At 38.5% G+C, this 16307-nt stretch overlaps 1 protein-coding gene across 1 annotated transcript in view; it reads right to left on the bottom strand.

Annotated features, from left to right (window-relative positions):
• The window catches only part of LOC122749764 (NACHT, LRR and PYD domains-containing protein 3-like), a 65278-nt gene extending 49714 nt beyond the window's left edge, over positions 1 to 15564 (bottom strand). Inside the window, exons 1-2 of the mRNA XM_043996282.1 lie at positions 15550 to 15564; positions 7455 to 7712 (exon numbers count right to left, since the gene is read on the bottom strand). Of these exons, the coding sequence (XP_043852217.1) occupies positions 7455 to 7710 (256 nt within the window). The 5' untranslated portion in view covers positions 7711 to 7712; positions 15550 to 15564. The remainder of the gene's footprint in view (positions 1 to 7454; positions 7713 to 15549) is intronic.
• Between the last annotated feature and the right edge of the window lie 743 nt (positions 15565 to 16307).

The following is a 16307-nucleotide window of genomic DNA, read 5'->3' as shown; positions in this document are numbered from 1 at the left end:
GCTCTGGAGTCAAGAGGACCTGAGTTCAAATCTCACCTCAGACACTTACTAAGTCACTCTGGGCAAGTCACTTAACCCAATCACCTTAAACATCCAGAACCATTTCCAGTCATCCTGATACATGAATCTGCTACTGGACCCAGATGGCTCTGGAGGAAAGAGTGAGTTAGTGACCTTGTACAGTCCTCCCTCATTTAAATCCAATTCAGTGCAAGTCATTACATCACCTTGATATCATGGTCTTCTTCGAGAATGAAGGACAAACAACAATAACAACAAGAAAAGCTTATTCCCATAATTATCAAATGTCTCTAATCTTCATTCTCTTCCTATCTATTGATTTCTTCCTTGGTGTCACAAACATACCTTAGTTTTCCCATTCTAAAAAAAACAACAACAGAAAGAAAAACAACTTCACATTAGAACCCTAAAGTTCCTTCAAACTATTAGTCTCCTCCCTTTCAAACAATTGATAGAAAAAGATGTTCATACTTGTTTCCAATTCTCCTCTCACTCATTTCTCAAAACTTTACAGTCTGGTGTCTGACCTCCTCAAGTGAAATCACCTTTTCCAAAGTTATTAAATTTGAGGATTTTTTAATTCTAAATTCTCATCCTTTTCAGCCTCAATGAAGCATGTGACACTGTTTTCCACCTTCCCTGTATACTACCTTCCCTCTAGATACTCTCTCCTCTTAGGTTTTCGTGACGCTACTCTCTCTTGGTTCTACTTCTTTACTGAATTTCAATCCATACCATGACCACTAATTAGGGGTGTATCCCCAAAGTTTTGTCCTTTGTCCTTTTCTCTCTCTCCATTCTCTCACTTGAGTGACTCCTATCAGTTTTTATGGTTTTATCACCTTTATGCTGATGACCACCCAATATGTCTATGCCTATTGCCATTACAGCTACACATTTATTCATGCATGCATGTGTGCGTGCATGTATATATGCATGCATGCATGTAGGTAGGTGTGTATGTATGTCCAGTTCTAATCTTTTCCTGTATCTCAAAATGACTATTAAACATTTCAAATAGAATATTCTATGGACAACTTAAATTAAACATAATCTAAAACAGAACTCATCATCTTTCCCTCCAAATTTGCTTCTCATTTGAACCTTCTTATTTCTGTTGAGGTTGTGGGCAGCTTGGAAAACCAAAGCAAGTTCATTTAGTCTCTAGTTCTTCTATTTCCCCAGACCCTGTTTATATTGCAGTCCCCTCTTCAACCTTTCTTTCCCCTGAAACAGTATCTGAAATAGTCCTGTCTAATTAGGGTGGGGTTACAAGATAACTACCCAGAAAAAGAACTTTTTCTGTTACTAGCATCTTTCCAGTGAAGGGATACTACATCCTCTATTCATACCATGCAAGACCCCAGCAACAAGCTCTGTCCAATACAGAGGCACCCCCTCCCCAATTCACCTCCTTCCTACATTGAAACCCATATAAGCTTTGTCTTTGACGAGTTTCTTCACCACGTAGGTCAGGTTCCCTTGCTGGCAAATTCTATAAACCCTCAATAAACTCTTGTTGGTTCCTAAATTTCTGGTTCCATTGACTCAGGTTTATATCTCAACATTACCCCCGACCTCTCACTCTCCTTCACCTCCATCATCCAGTCAATAGGCAAAATGTTTTGTTTAAAAATTCTACCTCTATAACTTTATTCACACCTGTCTTTTTTCCATGCCCATTGCTAACACCCTGGTTTAAGCTTTTATTATCTCTCACCTGTATTTTTTTAAAATTAAAAAAATAAACAATTTTATTTATAGCTTCAAGTTCCAAATTCTATCCCTCCTTCCCTGAGGCAGAAAACAATTAAATATGTGTTGTACATGTGCAATTATGTAAAACATGACCATATTAGTCATTTTGCATAAAAGAAAAAAAATGAAAGAAAGTGAAAAATAGCATGCTTTGTCTGTGTTCAATCAATATCAGTTCTTTCTTTGGAGGTAGATAGTATATTTCATCATTGATTCTTTGGGATTATTTTGGATCATTGTATCACTTAAGTCATTCACAGTTCTTCATGAAACAATATTGTTGTCTCTGTGGACAATGTTTACTTGGTTTTGCTCACTTCACTATACATCAGTTCATACAAGTCTTTCCGAGCCTTTCTGAAATTGCCTGCCTTGTCATTTCTTATATCATAATAATATTCTATCACCATCATACACCACAGCTTGTTTAACCATTCCTCAATAGATAGGCATTCCTTTGATTTCCAATTCTTAGCCACCACACACAAAAAAGGCTGATATAAATGTTTTTGTACAAATAGGTCTTTTTCTCTTTTTGGGGATGTCTTTGGGGGTGCAAACCTAGTATTGATATTGCTGGATCAAAGGGTATGCACAGTTCTATAGCCCTTTGGTCATAGTTCCAAATTGCTCTCCAGAATGGTTGGATCTTTTCACAACTCCACCAATAGTGGACTAGTGTCCCAGGTTTCCCACATCTCCTCCAATATCAATATTTTCCTTTTTTGTTATATTTTCTATTCTGAGAGGTGTGAGGTGATACCTCAGAGTGGTTTTAGTTTGCATTTTTCTGATCAGTAATGATCTAGAGAATTTTTTCATATGATTATAGATAGCTTTGATTTCTTTGTCTGAAAACTGCCTGTTCATAACCTTTGACCATTTGACAATTAGGGAATGAATTGTATTTTTATTTATTTTACTCAGTTCTCTATATAATTGGGAAATGAGGCCTTTATGAGAGATACTTTTTTCAAAAATTCTTTCCCAGTTTTCTTCTTCCCTTGTTATCTCTGTTACATTAATTTTGTTTGTGCAAAAACTGTTTAATTTTATATAATCAAAATTATCTATTTTACATTTTGTTTTACTCTCTATATCTTCTTTGGTTCTAAATTCCTCCTCTGCCCATAAATCTGCAGATAAATTATTCCATCCTCTCTTAATTTGCTTATGGTATCATCCTTTATGTATAAATCATGTACCCACTCTGACCTTATTTTGGTATAAAGTATGAGATGCTGGTCTATAACTAGTTTCTGCCATACTGTTTTCCAGTTTTCCCAGTAGTTTTTGTCAAATAATGAGTTTTTGTTCCAAAAGCTTGAATCTTTAGCTTTATCACATACTAGATTACTATATTCATTTACTATAGTGTAATTTCTACATTTTCTATTCCACTGATACCCCTCTCTATTTCTCAGTACCAGATTGTTTAGATAATTACTACTTCATAATACAATTTGAGATCTGGTATTGCTAGACTACCTTCTTTCATATTTTTTTCACTGATTCTCATTCTCATCTATATTATTGGATTATCTGTATTACTGTTCTCCTTGCCTTAAATTTCTCTTCACTACTATTAACTTCAACAAAGTTGCTAAAGCATTTCTACCCCTAAAGTAAAGGTCTGAAAGTATCACTGCTGAACTCAATAAAATCCAGTGGTTTCTTGCTGACTCTAGGGTAAAATATAAACTCCTCTGTGCCTAAAATCATTCATAATCTGCTTCCAATTTATCTTTCTTGGCCTATTTTACATTATTCTCCTTCTATTCCAAACTAACCTTGCTTTTCATATGACACATGATCTCCTCTCTATGACATTTTGCACTGGCTATGCTATATTGGTGGAATGTCCTCCTTTATCACCTCTGCTATTTTGAAGGAAATCAGGGTTTCTAAGTCTGTTCTCTACATAAATCCTTTCTAATTTACCCAGCTGTTTCTTAAACTTTCAAAATGTCTTGTATATATTGTGTGCATGCATTTATGATATAGATATATAGATATAGTTATCCCTTATACATCACATGGATTAAGGGAATGGTGCCCCCAGAATCTGGATAATCTGCATAAAAATTTTTGACACTCTTATCATGCCAAAGAAGAATTCTAAATTATTATGGTATTAAAAGTAAAATATGTTGATATTATATATATATGTGTGTGTGTATATACATATATATATACATATACATATGCATATATAAAATGCATTTCTGAGTTTCTACACCTTTTCTGTGTTTCCTGGTCTTCTCGTATAATCTGTAGCATTTGCAAAACTCCCCCAAAATCCCCATTTAATTTCTGATGCCAACACATGAAACATCAAAACTACAATGGGTAAAGTCAAGATGTGGAAGGGATAACCATATCTATACATAGACATAGATATATAGATAGATAATTACAAAGATACATTTGCCTCTATCAATAAAATGTAAGCTGAGGATAGGAACTATTTCATTTTTGTTCTTGTTTCCTCAACATAAGCATAGTGCCTGGCACATAGTAGATCCTTAATAAACGTTTGTTTGAGGGAACTCTTAGATACATGAGAAACAAAATGGCTTCAAGTCCCAATATATAATAAATCACATTGGAAGTCCAGCATCTAAACAAAGCAAAAGGCAGCTAAGTAGGTAAAAGTGGAGAATAGGGAAGTATACATTGAGAAATGTATCTGATTCCTATATGTCACCAATAGAACCCTGCAGGAAAAGATAGCTAGAGATAATCCATTTTAAAATAGTTTTAGACAGCATAAAATACTTGAGAATACACCTACCAAAACAAATCCAGAAACTATATGAACAAAACCATTAAAAAAGAAAACTTTTTATATAAAGAAAATCAGATTTAAATAAATGGAGAAATATAAATTGTTCATGGCTAGACAGGATCAAGATAATAAAAATAACAAATTTTCAAAATTAATCTATATATTCAATGCTATCCCAATTAAATTACCAAAAGTATTTTACTGAGTTAGAAAAAATAGTAACACAATTCATTTGGAAAAAACAAAATGTCAAGAATATCTAAAGAATTAATGAAAAAATATAAAGGAAAGAGGGTTAGTAGTACCAGATATTAAACTATAAGGCAGTTATTATCAAAATTATTATCTGTTACTGCCTAAGAAATAGAAAAGTAGATCAGTGGAACAGAGTAGACACAATTTACAGCAGCAAACATATATAGTAACCCAGTGTTTGACGAGTATACAAACTTATATTTGGGGGATGATAATTCATTATTTGGTAAAAAAAATTGTTAGGAAAATTGGAAAGCAGCCTTGTAAAAATTGGGCATACACCAATATCTTATACCATTTACCAAAATAAGGTCAAAATGGACACATGACCTAGGTATAAAGGGAGATATTACAAGAAATTTGAAGAACATGGAATATATTACCTATTAGACTTATGTATAGGTGAACAATTTTTGAACAACCAAGAGAAAGAGAATTTCTCAGGACAATGACCCTTGGACTATCCCCTCCAGGGGCCTATTACTATTCCCAACTTCTATAGGGCCAAGGGTCAGAAGATCCCCTCTCCTCTGGTTACTCCATGAAGAGTCAGAATATTTTCTGTACTGCCACTGATCATTGCTCACTCTTCCCCAATTTCCTCACCCACACAGGGGAAAAAAAAAACATTTCTTATGAATGACCCTGGGCACATTAATATTTCTGAATTGTTAAGTTGAGTCTCTTAGACCTAGCAGGTGAGATAGGTAAGGTGTGGAGGAGGAGAGTTGCTTAGGGAAATGATAGCTTGAAAGAATTCTCAATCACTTCATTTCTATTCCTGCCAAGCAAGAGATTTCCCCCACAACAAACCTGATTCTGGTATAGCATCATTACTCTTCATCAGTTCCTGTTCACATTGTTTAAGATTTTCTGCAGCATCTATAACACATATAATACATCTTGAGATTAGAGTTGTTCCTTTAATATAGGATTCATTATCTAACCCCTTCTCCCTCAAGGTAACAAAGGGGAAACATGGGCATATATTGTGGTCCTGCCTTTGGGAAGTATAAGGAATTTCTTCTACCTTTGGAGTGACCTTTATTCTAGTTCATAGATTCTTAACTTGGAGCCTATGAACATTATTTGTGTGTGTATGTGTATGTGTATGTGTTTATATATATATATATATATATATATATATATATATATATACATATATGTGTGTGTATACACACACTTATGTTCCAATATAGTTGGTTTCCCTCACAGTTCTGTGTGTTTTATTTTGTACATTTAAAAGAATGATTCTGAGAAAGGGTCCATCAGCTTCACCAGACTGCCAAAGGGGTCTAAGACTTAAAAAAAGGTTAACTTTTGCCAGAATTACCTAGTGAGTACCAACCTCTCAGGACTGTTATGAAGGAAACTAGGTATTTTAAAATTAAATGGTAAACAGGGAATGAATCTTAGAATAAAGTGACAGCCTGTGTAAAGGCCCAAGGGAAGTAGATGAAATACTGAAAACACTTATTTAAATCATCAGATTTTCTAAACCTATTCTCTTTCATATATGAAAATCTTTTGTATTTTTCTCCCCTCTAATAAAAGTAGTTGAAGAAAGAACAGCCCAATAAGAAAAGTCCTATGAAATTATAAAATACAAAATTATAAGGCTAGATTAAATATTCCCCTTCATAGTTCCTTCTGCTAGTGATTTTTATTTTATTTATTTATTTTTTTGGTGAGGCAATGAGGGTTAAGTGACTTGCCCAGGGTCACACAGCTGATAAGTATCAAGTGTCTGAGGCTGGATTTGAACTCAGGTCCTCCTAAATCCAAGGTCGGTGTTTTGTCCACTGTACCACCTAGCTGCCCCCTCCCCTAGTAATCTTCATGCACCGCCCACATTCTGGAGAAACTATCTAAAAGTTAAGCTTTTGTCTTGTAATTTCCTCCACCTTTGTAAAGCCACATATCACCCACTTTTTCTTTTTTTTTCTTTTTTTTTTGCAGGGCAATGAAGGTTAAGTGATTTGCCCAGAGTCACACAGCTGGTAAGTGTCAAGTTCCTGAGGCTGAATTTGAATTCAGGTCTTCCTGCATCTAGGGCTGGTGTGCCCTAGATAATGCCACATAGCTGCCCCCAATCACCCACTTTCCAGAGAAACTTGATTAACCTTAAAAGGTCAAATCTCATCATTTTAAACTATTGTTAGCCACTCCCATCCTCTGAGAACCTTTGTCCTGTAACTAGAATCACATGCCTTACATATGGTTAAGAGGGCTTCAGAAGGGGAGGTCCAAATGATGTAATCTCAATTCTGACTATGTCATTGACAGTCAATCAGAAGAAAACACACATATGTTGCTATAGCTTTTGCTCTCTTATCTTGCTAATTGTCATAAATGATCCTGTCAGCCTTCACTGAAGGTATTAGGTCATTCAGAGAGACCAGCCTAACTAAAGGAGCAGCTTTATGGTACAGTGGCTGGTGTGCCAAACCTGGAGTCAGGAAGAACTGAGTATATTAAGATGAAGAGGAAAGGGGGAAATGAAGAATGGGGGAAACAGGGAAGAAGGATAGTGACTGGAATGGGACATGAGTGAGGAGAAAGAGGAAAGGGTGAAATAGTGGAAAAGGAGAGCAATGGTATTGAGTAGCTCTAAGCTTCTGGCTACACTTACAAATCAATGGGTCTTCTCCCCTTGCTTGCTTCCACAGCTCTGTTAGACCCATCTTCTCCCAGATATTGACAGCCATATCCCATGCTTTCTGCTGCCCATGATGATCAACCATTAACATGGCCATCTCAATTCGGCCAGCATTTTCCATGAGTCCTCGGGGAAGAGAGTGCGAAAGGAACAGCTTGAATTTCTTCATCTCTTCATCTGTCAGGTATTCAAGGTACTTGACCAGTCTGCAGCTTCCATTCCAAGGCATTTCTGTCAACAACCCAGATTGGCACATGAAGGGAAGGTTAGTCCTAAAAGAGAGAAAGTTCTAGGGCCCTTCCTTGGACCTGCACTGAGTGAGACTGCTCTGTTGTTATCAGTGCTGAACTTTCTTTATATGGAAGGGTTGCCCAAATCCTGACATGCCACGGATACTCCACTTCAAGCTTCTACAGCTGACCCTCCTTTTCTAATACTTCCCCACAATTATTCTTCCCCATAAATCCCCACCTCCTTATTGCAGAGAAAAGTCAGCAACTCACCTGAGCTCACCTACTAATTGCTCTAAAACCCTTCAATTATTTCCATAAAATAATTCCTAGAATGGCAGAACCCACAAAAGGATGAGGTGAAATAATTTTTCTAGCCAAAAGCAATTTAGGAGGTAAGCAGAAAAGGACTCTCAAATATGGGATAGAGTAGAATAAAGTCCAGTGCACTCCATGCCAGCACAGACTGGGCCTGAATAAACCAGGAGAAGGCCTTGGGAACCACTGAGTTGACAGCAGCAGCTATAACTTCTGGAGCTCTCAGCCCACATAAGGTAAGGAGGTCAAACAACTGGTCAAAAGGAAATTACAAGGGTCTCTTTGCTAGCACTAAGGAAGGACACTCTTGCTTTGCCCATTCTCAGATCTGGGTCACAGTCCTGGGTGGAACTCTCTATAGATCTGTGCTGGCTATCTTCTGTGCCTCAAATGTACTCTCTCTGTTTCTCAGCATCATATGGTCTGTCTCTCCCTTTAAGATATAGCTCAAACACAGACTTCCTGTGCCAAGATGGCCAAGTGAGGAAGCAATCCTCTGGAACTCTCTCAAATTTCCCTTCCAAACTGACATAAAAATTCCTTTGAATCATGCTAGGATCAGGGAAGCAGCCTAGGAGCCTGGTAGAAAAGGTCTGTCTTACACGGGTGGGAGAGAAATGAGGTCCAGGAGCAGCAGTAGCAGCTTCTGGGCTCACAGCAGGGGGCCTGAACCAGTGCTCTAAGCCTGGGGCAATCTACCAGTAAGGCTCTACCCACCTGCAAGCCAGCAGATCCCTTGGCAGGCGTAGCAGTGACACTCACTAGGCACCCTAGAACTAGCAGAGACCACCAGGGAGGCTTTGAACCCACTGCTGACCAGTAGTAAAGCCTTGTTCAAGACTGGTCAACAGCAAGTTCCTGCCCCTGCAACCTCCCAGGAGACAGACTGTTTCCAGGACAAACCAGCAGCAGGAGACTCCAACCTTTCATAGATCACAATAATATTACCCTTCCAGGGCCTGCTAGCAGAGTGACTGGTTACCACAGCAACCCAGAAGCAGGACCTTCTTCCCCCCCCCCCCCGCCCCCCCAAACTTGAACAGCTTGGAAACAACATTACTCCTCCAGGGCTTACTAACAGAGAGGCCCTACCAACAGAGCAACCCAGCAGGGCATCACTCCTGAGGCCAAACAGCAACAAGATCACTCCCCCAGGGCCAGCCAACAGGAAGAGTTTGCTAACTTTAGCAACCCAGCAAAAACAAGCTGCTAAGCCCTGAAACCCAGTGAAAACTACCAAAACCTTAGCACAGAAACTTGGGACAGTTTAGGAATAGAGTCCAAAAGGAATAAAAATATCAAGGCACAACAAAAGCACAAAAAATGAGCTAAAAAACAACAATAAAAATGCTTAACTATTGATAGTTATTATGGTGACAGGGAAAATCAAGCCATAAACGTAGAGGAAGACAACAGTAACAAAATGGCTACAGCTGAAGCTTCAGAGGAAAATGCAAATTGGTTTCAGGCCCAAAAAGAGTAACTGGAAGAGTTTAAAAGGGACTTTAAAAAGTAAATCATAGAAGTAGAAGAAAAATTGGGGAAAGAAATAAAAGTAATGCAAGAGAACCAAGAAAAAGAAATTCAAAAATTTACTGAAGCAAATAAATCCCTAAAACTAGATTTAGCCAAATGGAAAAGGAAGTACAAAAGGTCACTCAAGAAATTCCCTAGGATTTATCTAAATAATAAATAGTGGTTCTATATATTGATGGGGGTGTTTCCCCTTAGCTGATGAAATTATAGATTTTTTTTCTCAGTTCAGTCTTATTTTACAGAAGGGGAAATTGAAGTTCAGAGAACTAAGTTCTCCCAAGCTCACACTATAAGAACTAAATCAGTGTGATGGGATCTGTCTCTTGATAACTTTATCAGCAATCATGGACTTAATTACCGTATTTAAAGAGATAACTTCTAGATCAATCTAGCCTTAGTCTCTTTCCTGAGACACAGTACCCCATCAACTAATGTTTATTGTATTTTACATTCCATATCCAATCCTCTCAAAGTCAACATGTTCCAAACAGAATTTATTATTTCTTCCCTAAAGAACTCCTCTCTTATAAATTTCTTTTTTTTTTCTTTTCTTTTTTTTTTTTTTAAGTGAGGCAATTGGGGTTAAGCGACTTGCCTAGGGTCACACTTGCCTAGTGTTAAGTGCCTGAGTAGTTGAACTCAGGTACTCCTGACTCCAGGGCTGGTGCTCTATCCGCTGTGTCACCTAGCTGCCCCTATAAATTTCCCTATTGCTATCGAGGCTAAGGCAATGAAGGTACTGATAAAGTGTGAGTACCAAACCAGAAATAATCTCAATAATGAGGAGTTTCTCAGTGACTACCTTATTCTTGGAGTGTGTGTGTGTGTGTGTGTGTGTGTGTAAGGATGGCAATGGTAGAGTTGACATCAGGCTGTACAGCTGGACAAACATTAATCTCTGACAAATAATATGCAAGCAGGTATGACAGAACCTTATGCCTTAGTGTGGATGACTTTGACTAATACACTAACTCAATTGATTTAATTTTATCCAATTGAACTGGGAACCATCGATGGTTGCTGGCACAAAGGTAATAGGATCATGGTAATACTTTAGTAATGCTAATCTTCTCATGGAAAGATTGTGTCACATAATGGATGAAAACTAACTTTAGGCCATAGGACAATGCCTGGAGCAGTGAAACCCACAGAAGAATGTGCTGAAATCATCTAATGAAGGATGGCTTGGACGGTCAGAAGGAGGGAGCTGCTGTGCTGATACAGGAGTGAAGCCCAACCCCACAGCCAGCCTGATACCGATCTAGTCCCAGGAAGGCCTCACCAGAGAAGGAGACCCCCAGAGTCTCTGAATCAGCTGAAGCGTCAGTGTCAACTGGAACTACACTCACAGTCTGGTGAGAGGGCTGAGCCCTTGGAAGGGGGGAGAATACAGGGGTCTATGATGGTGTTGAGACAGAACTTGGGTTTTTCACCCCTGCTGGGAACCAGGAGGTAGGCTTGAGTAGCAGTGGCCCAGGTGGGGGAGGGGCACAGGCTCTTCAGAGCTGACAACCAAACACACAAAGCTGGTTGATTAGCAAGTTGGTCTGAGGTCATCTATGGACCAGGGAACAGGCCAAGTGAGTGAAGAACCTGTTCCTCCTTAAATCATACCACCTGGGACTTCTTAAGCTTGGGATACTGCAGCCTGGAAACAGTGCCCCATTTTAAGGTGCTAAAAGTCAAGTAAAAGAAAGGAAAGATGAGCAGAGAAAGGTGAAGACCATAGAAAGTTTCTTCAGTGACAAGGAAGATCGAGCTGCACCCTCAAAGGAAGATGTCAATGTCAGGGCCCCTGTATCTAAAGCTTCAAAGAAAAATATTAATTGTCTCAGGCCATAGAGGCGTTAAAAAAGGACTTTGAAGATAAAGTTAGAGAGGTAGAGGAAAAAATGGAAAGAGAAATGAGGGTGATGCAGGAAAGACATGAGAAAAAATTCAACAGCTTGAAAAGCCAAATGGAAAAGCTCTCTGGTGAAAATAATTGCCTAAGAATTAGGATTGAACAGATGGAAGCCAGTGACTTTATGAGAAACCAAATGAATAAAAAAAAAAATAGAGGGCAATGTGAAATATCTTCTGGGAAAAACTGCTGACCTGGAAAATAGGTCCAGAGGAGATCATTTGAAAATTATTGGTCTACCTGAAAACCGTGATCAAGGAAAGAGCTTAGACATCCTCTTCCAAGATATTCTCAGGGAAAATTGCCTTGAAATTCTAGAAGCAGAAGCTAAAATGGAAATCAAAAGAATCCACCGATCACCTCCAGAAAGAGATCCCAAAAGGAAAACTCCTAGGAATATTATAGCCAAATTCCAGAGCTCTCAGGTCAAGGAGAAAATATTGCAAGCTGCCAAAAAAGAAAGAATTCAAATACTGTGGAGGTTTAGTCAGGATAGCATAAGATCTAGCAACTTCTACATTAAAGGACTGGAGGGCATGGAATATGATATTCTAGAGGGCAAAGGAATTGGGGTTACAACCAAGAATCACCTACCCAGCAAAACAGCATAATCTTTCACAGGAAAAAATGTGATTTTAATGGAAAAAAGGACTTTCAGGTTTTTGTGATGAAAAGACCTGAACTGAAAGGCAAATTTGATTTTCAAATACAAGACCCTAGAGAACCATAAAAAATTGGAGTTGGGGGACATACCTGGGGTCGTACATTGGGTGACTGTCTTGTGTCTGAGGCCAGGTTTTGGTTGGCATCCCCCTGGGTCCAGGGTGGATGCTCTGTCCACTGTATCACCCGTGATGACATCTTTAGAGTTAAATTGAGGGGTGAGGCGAATGCACTGAGCAAGGGGGAAGGACAGAAGTAATATCCTACATGAAAGAAACAGGAAAAGGCTTATGGAGTGGGGAAGAGATGGGGGAGGAGCAGGGCAGTAAATGAATTTTACACTTATCAGAAAAGGTTCAAAGACCTCAAACTTATCAGAGTTGCCTCAAGGAGGGATTAACATGAACACCCAAAGGGGGTGGAGTAATCTATTTAATCAGGACAGTAAATGAGCCTAACACTCATCAGAATTGGCTCAAAGATATACACATTCAATTGGTTGGGAGTATTCTTTCTAACCTTGCAGGAAAATAGGAGGAAAAGGGGATAAAGAGAGAGGGGCAAAAGAAGGAAGGGCAGATTTGGGGAGGGAACAGACAGAAACAAATCTCTTTTGAAGAGCTATAGGATGAAAGAAGATGGATAATAGAATAAATATCATGGGGAAGGAAATGGGATGGAAGGGAAACAGTTAACAATAGTAATCATGAAAAAGAGAAAAGGGGGAAATTGCACAAAAAATATTTATAGCAACTCTATGTGGTTGCTAAGAATTGAGAATCAAGGGAATGTCCATCAATTGAAGAAGCTCTGGTATATGAATGTGGTGGAATGGTATTGTGCTATAGGAAATGAGAAACAGGATGATCCCAGAAAAACCTGGAAAGACTCATGAACATCGATGTATAGTGAAGTGAGCAGAGCTGGGAGGACATTGTGCATAGTGATACCAGTATTGTTCAATGAGCAATTGTGAATGACTTAACTACTCTCAGCAATGCAATGATCCAAGACAATTCCAAGGGACTAAGGATGAATCTTACTATCCACCCCCATAGAAAGAACTGATAAAAAGAGAACTTGCAGATTGTACATATATAACCTGCTTACAGTCTTGTGGAGGAGGGAGGAAAGAGAGGGAGGGAGGGAGAAAAATTTGGAACTCTAAATCTTATGAAAATTAATGTTTGAAAACTACCCTTATATGTAATTGGAAAAATAAAAGAAATGTTTGTTGAGAAAGCCAAAGAAAGAAAGAAAGAAAGAAAGAAAGAAAGAAAGAAAGAAAGAAAGAAAGAAAGAAAGAAAGAAAGAAAGAAAGAAAGAAAGAAAGAAACTAGATCCAGGAAGACTTTGGTTTTGAGTTCAACCTCTCACACATGCTACCTCTGTGACTCTGAGCATGTCAATTTAACTTCTCACTGCCTCCAAATAACTCTCTAAGACTTGAAGTTGCAATGAAGTTATTGCTCTGCATTGGTAAGAAGATTTTCCTTCTGAGAGCTCCCTATACTGAAGAAATCATCAGTCTAGTCCAAAAAGAAAGGATAATGAAGACTAAAGTCAGAAAGACCAACTAGGAGGTCTATATACTTTTAATACACATAGACTAGATCACAGGGTTAGCTTCGTGTGCCCATCCACACCCTAATATGAAACAGGCTTCTCACTGTGGTGTGACTGTCCTGAATCTGTAGTCTACTAGGTGGCATCCTCAAACACTGAGAATATCTGATTCCTGTAAGGAGTGCCACTGTTACTTATCACCATGACCATCACCATTTAAAAACAAACACTTCTATGTGCCAATCACTATGATAAATGATGAGGACACCAAGAAAGGAAAAAACATAGTCTTTGAGGACTTACGTTCTCATGTAGGATACGACCTGTAAACAACTATGTATTAACATGATAAACACAGTGAAAATGGAAGCTAATTTGAGGATTGGGTAGGGAGAGCCTAGAAAAGGCCTCTTACAAAATATAAGATTTGAGTTGAATGTTGACAGAATCCTGGTAAGCTAAGAGGCACAGTGGAGAGGAGAAAGCATTGTGACCTAGGGGAAAGTGAGTGCAAAAGAATGGAATCAGGAGATGGAGATGGAGTGTAATGTAGGAGGAAGAGCAAGAAGTACAGTGTCCCTGGTTCATAACTTATGTGGAGGAGAATAAGGGTAAGACATCTTTACCCTGCCTCATACTTACTTCCCCTCTATCATTTTCACAATGCTCTTGTGCAGGAAGAACAAAGAGTCTCATCTTGTGTCTCCATGGCCTTTATAGCACAGGGACCCTCTCTAGGACCCCTTTCTACTCTGTCACTATCACTTCCTTCACTCACTCTGGTGACATTTCTGCTTGTCAGGATCCAGATCCTGTTAGAGTCAGGCTTCTTCCTTTTTTGCCTTCTTGAAATACCTACTTCTAACAGTTGGACTGCGGCTGGCTACAACTGATATAGGGAAAAATCATATAGACATGATACTCCCTTTAACTCCTTTGACCACTTTATTTTCTGCAGCTCAGTTCCAGGGATATGGTTGATACAAGCAAAGATGACCAAAAAGGTAAAATTTCAAATTAAAAAAGGATGAGCCTCTGGACACCAGTCCTTAAGCTTCTTCTCTGGCCTTGGAAAAGCATAAGTTTAACAGAACAACATCTAATTTGAAATTACCTTTTACACAGTCAAGAAAATAAAGGTGCAAGGATTATTCTCTATTTAAGGATAATGGGGAGAGTTGAGCCATTTGAAAAGTTTGAATTTTTAAAGTAATAAACATTATTATTTATAGTTTTGGATTCCAATTTTTATCCCTCCGTCCCTCCAAAGAAAGTGAAAAATAGCTGTGTTCCATCAATATCAGTTTTGAATTTTTCAAAGAACATTCAAGTTGTTAAAAAAAGGTTTTTTTAATTTTCATTCATCTAATGAATAAAATAATGCTCTTTATGATTGTAATTTATCATTTAATTTGTTTAAAATATAATAAAATTCCCATGAATGAAATATACAATTGATTCAAGATCACCCATAAGAGCATGAAAACCTAGGCTTGCCCCCAGCATCTCCATTTGGGCTAGTCACTAACAAGGAAAAAGTTAATACATTATGCAGCCCCATCCTTCCTCAATGCATAAGGATCGCTGAATATATATAACTGCTCTGTGCTGACTTTGGGAGCCCTGAAAAGAAATGCAGAAGCCCAAGAAATGAAACAAGGTCAGAGGGAGAAATGAAGAGTTCAAAGCAAGTGAATGAGTTTAAGGTAGGGTCACTTTCTGCTGAATCTGTCCAGGTTTCCTCTCCTAATGTAAGTAGATGAGTTTTGTGAATATTCACCCCCACACCCAGGCCCTGACTGTAAGTACTGGTTCTATAGCTGGGGGATTAGGAAGGGTACCAGGTACTCACCAAGCACACAGCTTCTTCTCTCTTATCCTGTTGATGACAGAAATGACCATCTCTCCAGGAAACACAGAAGATTGAAATAAAAAGGAAGTGAAAAAATGCTTGGAATGAGGAAGTGAGAAATGACACTGCAGGATTCTTTGTGAGGGCACTCAGTTTTAGGGAATCTAGCCAATTTCCTAGTATACCAGTTCTTTTATTTAGAAATTAATGTAAAGGTTTTTGTACCAACATGTTCGGATTTCATCTCTTCCTACATTCTAAATCTTCACATATCACTAAACCCCAAAGCAATTTAAGGCCCCAAGTTTCTTGGATATTCCTGGATCCTAACTTGGCTCCCAAGATTCAGGGGTCTGCCACACTGAGAACTTAACTCCCTGATCTTCTGCCTATATCTTTATTTGTTTTCTTTTCTTTTGCTTTGTTTTATATTTTTTTTTGCAGAGCAATGAGGGTTAAGTGACTTGCCCAGGGTCACACAGCTAGTAAGTGTCAAGTGTCTGAGGCCAGATTTGAACTCAGGTCTTCCTGAATCCAAGGCCAGTGCTCTATCCACTGTGCCACTTAGATGCCCCTGCCTATATCTTTATATCTAGGTTTCAGGTTCTGGAACCTACTCTCTGCTTTCTTCATATATGTACTAATATATGTAATCACTCCTTGTGATCTCATTCCCCCAACTCACACTGATACTATTGTGGGTGGTGCTTGTGACCCAGATGGGGCTGGAGACTAACTCACCCAAAGAATTGGAGGCT

Source organism: Dromiciops gliroides, chromosome 3 (genome assembly GCF_019393635.1).
Source record: "Dromiciops gliroides isolate mDroGli1 chromosome 3, mDroGli1.pri, whole genome shotgun sequence".
In the NCBI taxonomy this organism is placed as follows: Eukaryota; Metazoa; Chordata; class Mammalia; order Microbiotheria; family Microbiotheriidae; genus Dromiciops; species Dromiciops gliroides.
The sequence above is the reverse complement of the archived record's forward strand: the minus strand, read 5'-3'. Positions and strand labels throughout refer to the sequence as shown.